Source organism: Cyprinodon variegatus, unplaced genomic scaffold (assembly GCF_000732505.1).
Source record: "Cyprinodon variegatus isolate N-32 unplaced genomic scaffold, C_variegatus-1.0 Scaffold1490, whole genome shotgun sequence".
Lineage (NCBI taxonomy): Eukaryota > Metazoa > Chordata > Actinopteri > Cyprinodontiformes > Cyprinodontidae > Cyprinodon > Cyprinodon variegatus.
In genome coordinates, this window is record NW_015151943.1 from 46,698 (window position 1) to 53,306 (window position 6,609).

General features: G+C 38.3%; 1 protein-coding gene across 2 annotated transcripts; it reads right to left on the minus strand.

The window, feature by feature from the left end:
• Window positions 1-328: 328 nt before the first annotated feature.
• On the minus strand, window positions 329-5,118 carry LOC107103619 (guanine nucleotide-binding protein G(I)/G(S)/G(O) subunit gamma-5-like). 2 transcript variants are annotated; one of them, XM_015403390.1, is made up of 3 exons: window positions 4,912-5,118; window positions 4,361-4,487; window positions 329-1,214 (listed from the first exon to the last, which is right to left on the minus strand). In XM_015403390.1, the coding sequence occupies exons 1-2, from the start codon at window positions 4,999-5,001 to the stop codon at window positions 4,362-4,364; spliced, it is 216 nt and encodes a 71-aa protein (XP_015258876.1). In that variant the 5' UTR covers window positions 5,002-5,118; the 3' UTR covers window positions 329-1,214; window position 4,361. The 2 variants fall into 2 exon arrangements, with proteins under 2 accessions (XP_015258876.1, XP_015258875.1); XM_015403389.1 differs by having other exon boundaries at window positions 329-1,217.
• Window positions 5,119-6,609: the final 1,491 nt, after the last annotated feature.

Genomic DNA, 6,609 nt, shown 5'->3' on the forward strand with positions numbered 1-6,609 from the left:
TCCTTCCATACAAACATGATGCATTTATCACAAATCAAGCTGACAGGTAAGAGTTATTCTTTGTGCAGATTATGGGATGTGAGAATATTAAACACATTTAATCCAGCAGTTTGCCTTCACAAAAAAAGATCCAATCCAATTCACAATTAAATGACATCCACTTTTCAAATCTACATCCAACTTAAAAATAACTTCACACAAATTACATAAGTGGAAAAGCACCAAATTAAACGCACCTTTTAATTAAATACTCACTTCCTGTCTTTGAAAAAGCAGTCAGCAATTATAAAGTAATGCTTTAACAATAGTTTTTGATACACTTTTTTTTTATATATATGTATATAAAGTTAGATGCAGCAATTCATCAGTGTCTGAAAAGACAGATTTCTTCATCAGCAGGAAAGATTTTTGGTTGATTGATGCTTGATTCCAGCGTGAAAAAAAAAACATTAAATACAAACATAACCCAAGGATTCCAACACAGACACAAGGATTTGTGCAATAAGTTAAGGTTGTTACCACTAATCCACATAGTGTAAGGCCATCATGTGTTTTTACCTTAAATAGAAAGATTCGACATAAAGAAAGAGAAACTTAAAAGAGTCTAAAATATAGCTATAGATAGGTGAGTTAAAGTAACAAGAAAATGAAAGATTAACCCATCGCTTGCTCCAAAGATAAAGCCTGTGTCATGCCTTAGTACCTAAGGTCCACAAAACCAGTTTATTTTCCGCTTATATACACAAACATTGAAAAAGGCACCAGTTTAGTTTGTTGGCCAACAATATTAGTAGTTTTTTTTGTTTTTGTTGTTGTGTTTCACAGAGATAAATACAAAAGTGTGGATGGAAGATAAGCTATGATAAATCCATGTTTGATTATCCTTCCACCTGCCCTTCACAACACGACTGAAAATAACAAACAGTGGTAACAGTCTGTAAATAGATGCCGGACATGTTGGGCACTTAGGCAAACCCAGATTAATCATTAGTCACGTTAGTGTCAGGAACGTCTTCTGCTTGCTTGTTGAGTAGTTTGGCCATGCTTTCACGTAACAGATGGGGGATAGGATACCATTAGTTTTGGCAAACAAGATGGAAATCGGCTCTCCCTCCCTTCCCATGAGGAGCTGCAGGCAGGTTTACCATGAAGTCGATGAGAAGAGAAGTGAAGCTTCAACGGACAGGTCCAGAAAATCCTTCATGTTCCTTCTGCTGCTAAGAGAGAACAGAGACCACATAAAAAGATTGATTCATCTTATAGGAAGTTCACACAACCCTTAGTCCTTCCTTATCCGTCCTGCATTGCATCCCGACACAAAGACCTTTGCTGCATGCCCCCCTTCCCCTATTTTCTGCCTGTCTTCTGTTAAATAAGCGCCAACACCACAAAACAAACTGTATTCCAGCCTCATTTAGTTATGAACGCTTTTTTGCCAAAACAGGGCAAAACCCTTCCATCTGAAAAAAAATTATGTTTTATTTGGAACCTGCACACATAACTCTCTAGACAGCAGGTTGGACATTTCCCGCACCCATTGCTGCTAGAGCAAATTACAAAACTTTGAACCAACATGTCTTCACACTTTCCACATATACAGCCCTAATCTGGCAAGAGGGAAGCGGTTTGTAAGATTTCCTGTTTTGTATGACATTGCACACGAGCAAAAAAATATGATAGTACAGAACTGCTAAACAACCTTATTTAATAAACAGTTATAACTCATAAACTAATGTGCATGTATTCAGATGTATTATTGGGAGGATTTTATTGTTGTCATAGAAAGCAAGGTGGAAACACTGATGTTCCTCCTGAGCGTCAGGGCAATAAACATCTGCAAAAACATGCACAGAAAAAAACTTCATGATTTGAAAATAAATAAAATACGCACTGGCAAAGTAAAGTTGGTAGCTTGCACAAATGAGTGTTTTTTTCTTTCATTACCAACAATTTTACTTAAAAAGAATCTTTTAGAGATACTGCTCAATTGTCACCTTTATTGGTAAATTTGCTTAGTCATGGCAACCGAAACACTTTAAATCCTAAATAAACTTTTCAAATGTGATCCGATTAGACAGTCTTGAATATCTTAAAGTAGATTTACTTTACTTATATAATTCGTCTTGCGAAATTCAAACTCTTTACAGACAAACCAATATGTAGTTCATTATTTTGACTTCCTTTTTTGTGATTATGGATACAGCTGATGATGGCACAAGATTTATAAAATCTAAAAAAAGAAAAAAAACAAGATCAGTATTGAAATAATGTTATTTCCAACTAGACTGTTGGTCAGTTGTACAAATTGCAAAGTTGGCACTTCTTTTGGAAATCAAGCTCCAAAAGTCAGGAAGAAGCGCGGAGAGGCATAGAATCCACAAGGCTCGAAGTCCATCATGAACAGTCAGAGATGGCTGGCCTGACATGACATCTGCTGGTGGTGGTTCACTGGGTTTTCCGAAACCCATAATCAACATGGTCATCCACCAGGACATTTTGGACCATCATCAACCTGTTTGATTGGCCACACAGAAATCTATCTAGAATCTATGCAGCTGTTAAGATGAAAATGATAAACAGCACACTTAACCTCAAGGTCACCATCAAAGCAAGCTATTGCTAGGAGGACTAAGTATTAAATACCATTCTTACACTGAACAGCAGATCTATTGTATTGTGGACTTACTTTCAGTAAGCCGAAATGTCCATTCTAACGTTCAGCTTGCATTGGACCAATGCAATTTTGAAACTGAAATGTCATTATGTAGTTAGCTTTAAGCTAGAAGCAAGTGGTCAGAGCTGTGAACACCTAACAGTTTATAGATGAACTGTAAAGCTTAAACAATTTAAACAATCATCAGCTAATTTAATAATCGATAAAGACTCCAAAACATGTCTTTACTTTATCTGAAAGACTCGCCCACTCAAAGCAGTTAATATACCAAAACTGCAGAAAATACATAAATATTTTTCATTCAAAATGGAAAACCCTTTTTGTCCATTAATATGCTCGACTTATAAGTCTTTAAAAGACACAGTTTTAGTTTCACTTGGTTTAAATTTTGCTTAAAATCTTCTTAAGGAACCTTTCACCATCTGATTCTTAATTGATTAACTGAAAAAAAGAAATGGAGAGATTAATAGGAGTGCAAAATTAGTTGCAGCCCCAATGACCTGCTGACTCTCTCCTTAGGCATCACGCTCAGGAAGCACATCTCTGTGATACGATCTATGTTGGAGTTTTGCATTTAAAATCGAACCGTAGAAATAAACTAACCACACCGTTCTATTGTAATTTATTGAGAAGCACCAGCAAACAGCTGATAGTTTAGCAGCCACACAGCAGCAATCCAGCAATTGAATCAGTCCATCATTTAATAAATATATAACGTATAATAACAATGTTATTAAATGATCTGTTTTGATTGTAACTTTCAGTTTTTTTTTCTTCTTTTTTTTTTTTTTTTAAGCAGTGTCCTGTTTGGCAATAAGAATAATTGTCCTGATGCCAAAAAGAGCCCAACAGATTTTGCTTTCACAAGTGGAGCATTACGGCTATCGCCATAGTGTTCCGCTTGATTTATGCATATAAATAGCTTCATTATAATTATGCAGGGTGTTTTACAGATTATATGGACACTACAATGTAAGTACAACAGGAAAGGAAAAACAGAAAAAAAGGAGAAAAGAAGAAAGAAGATAAAAGGGAGATAACGATAAAACGTCTTCAGTCTGCTTCGTCGCCTGCAAAAAGATAGCACAAACCAAAAAAGCACAACCAACGGACACGGTACAAGACATACAATAAAGTAACACCTGGATACTATTGCTGAAGTATAAGTAGTATGATTTATTCTGACACGTTTACTGTGGTAGCTGAAGATAAGAATATTGGCTTTCTGTATGGAAGTGAATCAGGAGCCAAGCACTTTTAGTTGTTTGTGAGAGTACACTTGTGCATGTAAAGTTTATTCAAATGAAAAATGCTCAATAGCGGTTGTGAAGAGCCGAAGACGTGCCCCTCCAAAGCACAGAGGCGAGCGCTGGGGGACCCAAAGCCCCAGACACCCAAAGGGACCCCAAGAGCAAAGGGCCCAACCCAGGAATTCCGACCCCCACCAAGGGAGGAGAAGAGACAAATTCCCCAGCCACCGCAATGCCGGAGCCCGCGGGTGCAGCGGGGCCGATCGTAACTGTCAGTTATATTGCTTACTGTCAACCTTTGTGGTCTTATGGACTATGAAGCATAAACCCTGCGCTCCACCTGTAAACTAGTTTTATGGATAATGTACAAACAGAATGTGAAGGTGACATTTAGGTCCACATTGGTCCTAATAAAGACTTTGTCAAGGCTTCTTACCTTAGAACAGTGAGCAAGACTTTGGGGGTCTGAAGGGATTATCGCTGGAGGGGACCCCCATGAGGAGCGGGTCCTTGGATGCATTCTGCAGGCAGAAGTTTTTCAGGTCAGCAGCAGCCTGGGACACCTGCAGAACCCAACATATGGCGTGGGTGTGAAAACATGAACAGCATAAACATCCACTCGGTCTCAAAGGGCTCTGCCCATTTTCTCATTTTCATACACAGACTAACTGGCTCTCTGTGGGTTTGATATTTCTTTTGCATAATATTTGCAAGCAATGGAGCCACCGGACAGCAGTGGTTGTATCTACTATGTTTGATAGCCTCTATGTTCACTTATTTCCCTCAGATAAAACAGAGTTTGACATTTATACACATTTCACTTTAAAGTAGAGCTAGATTGTAAACAAAGCAGATTGGAAACTTTATAAGTTACTGTTTTAAAGCAGTTCAATAGATCTATTTTTAACATAATCCCCTTTTTCCACCTAAACTAACTTTCTACGCCTCGAAAGAAAAGCTTCCGTGTTTGTCTGGATCGGTTCGTACCTTGATCCTCCGAGTACTGGCCTCTAACCGGAGCTGCTTCACGGCCCTCTGGGCGATGATTAAGTTGCTGCTGGCGTTGTTATTGGACATAGCGGCGGCTCTCGGTGTAAGAACAGAAAAACAGCTAACTAAAGTTTGATGGCAGCCACAGCGGAAACGTGACCTTAGTTCTCAGAACCCCAGACTAATCTGGGAAACGGCTTTGACAACTCGCCCCGCCCCTACTGCGATATCCCATCGCCCCTATTGGCTTAAACGTCCGTCAATCAAACTGCCTCGAGACCTCCTCCTTACCGTTCCAAAGGAAACGTCTATAAAAATATGGGCCTTTATTTTAAGTTTCCTAGACAGCAAACAGGGGAAAACGTGACCTTCGCTAGTTGCTTGCCACCTCATTTACCTTAACACGCTTTCAAAGAAATCCTTTTTTTCATCATTTATGTAATATGGTTCACTTTTCATCTTAAAAGGACAAACAAATTTGAAACTTGCAAAGTTTTAGCAAGAAGGATGCACCAGACATGTGCAACAATTGACAACCTAATCAAGTAATTGCATATTCTTCAACATAAACCACTTTAAGATCCTTCCTTCCTTCCTTCCTTCCTTCCTTCCTTCCTTCCTTCCTTCCTTCCTTCCTTCCTAAACCAACTGTCATTCATCAGATCCGGCAAAGTTCAGCCCAGCCAAAGCATTACAGAGTAACACAGGGAGAAAAAATAAATAAATAAAAAATACCATGCAAGCTTATAATCATAAGGGCAACTTATGAGGGGGAGGCCAGACTGTCCCGATAGAACCATTGCATGCTTAGGGAGGACATAAAAAAATCTACAGTCGCTGTTATTGTATTAGTTTAAAGGTATAGTGGAGGATCTTCTATTTCCGGGTGGATCATCAAAATAAGTAGTCCTTCTAATCGTCAATCATTCTGGTGATGTGTTTACAAAAGTCCGTCCTAAGTGCCCGTCCCCATTTTCACTTACCGGTGGTGAAGCCTTGGTGTGTTGACCAGCATTGCTGCCAGTAAAACGTTAATGACATATAGTGTATTTGATAATGCATAATATCCAAATTTACTTATCTGTTTAGGTTTGAAGTATGTTTTTACAAGAAAAAAAGGTGCAATTGAAGTTTGCAAGAACTGTACGATTTATGTCAGTTAAGATTTAACTTTGCAAGTTAAAAAGTAAAAAAAAAAGTTCTTTGCCAATAAAGTAGATTGCATCTAGTCTTTGACTTTGCAGCAACTCTAAACTCTGAGGAAACATAGTGTGGAAAGGACTAATATTCGAAAAGAAACTTGCAGCAGAACTGAGCCATCTGCCACAGCCAACATTGAGTAGATTTGTTGCATGAGCGAAACCCATGACCATCTCTTTGAAATGCATGTCAAGTAAAGGGTGCCAATGTTCCGACTTGCAAGCATGTGATTACAAACATAATAGATATAATAGATGGGACAATCTATAGGGGATGAGGTCAACTTTAAGCATAAAAGTGATTTTCCAAATGGTGAAAAAAAAATCATGTCCTTCAGGTTAATTTTAGTAAGATTATGATTTTGATCATAATTGTACTGAAGATAATGATCAAACTCTTAATAAAGATCTTGAAAACTTCCTTCCTTCCTTCCTTCCTTCCTTCCTTCCTTCCTTCCTTCCTTCCTTCCTTCCTTCCTTCCTTCCTTCCTTCCTT

What these genes read in the sequence shown, in the direction of transcription:
- LOC107103619 (XM_015403390.1), bottom strand. Translation starts at nt 5,001, where the DNA reads ATGTCCAATAACAACGCCAGCAGCAACTTAATCATCGCCCAGAGGGCC. An exon ending in CCAGTACTCGGAGGATCAAG is followed by an intron (nt 4,488 to 4,911) that starts GTACGAACCGAT and finishes TGGGTTCTGCAG; the next exon opens with GTGTCCCAGGCTGCTGCTGA.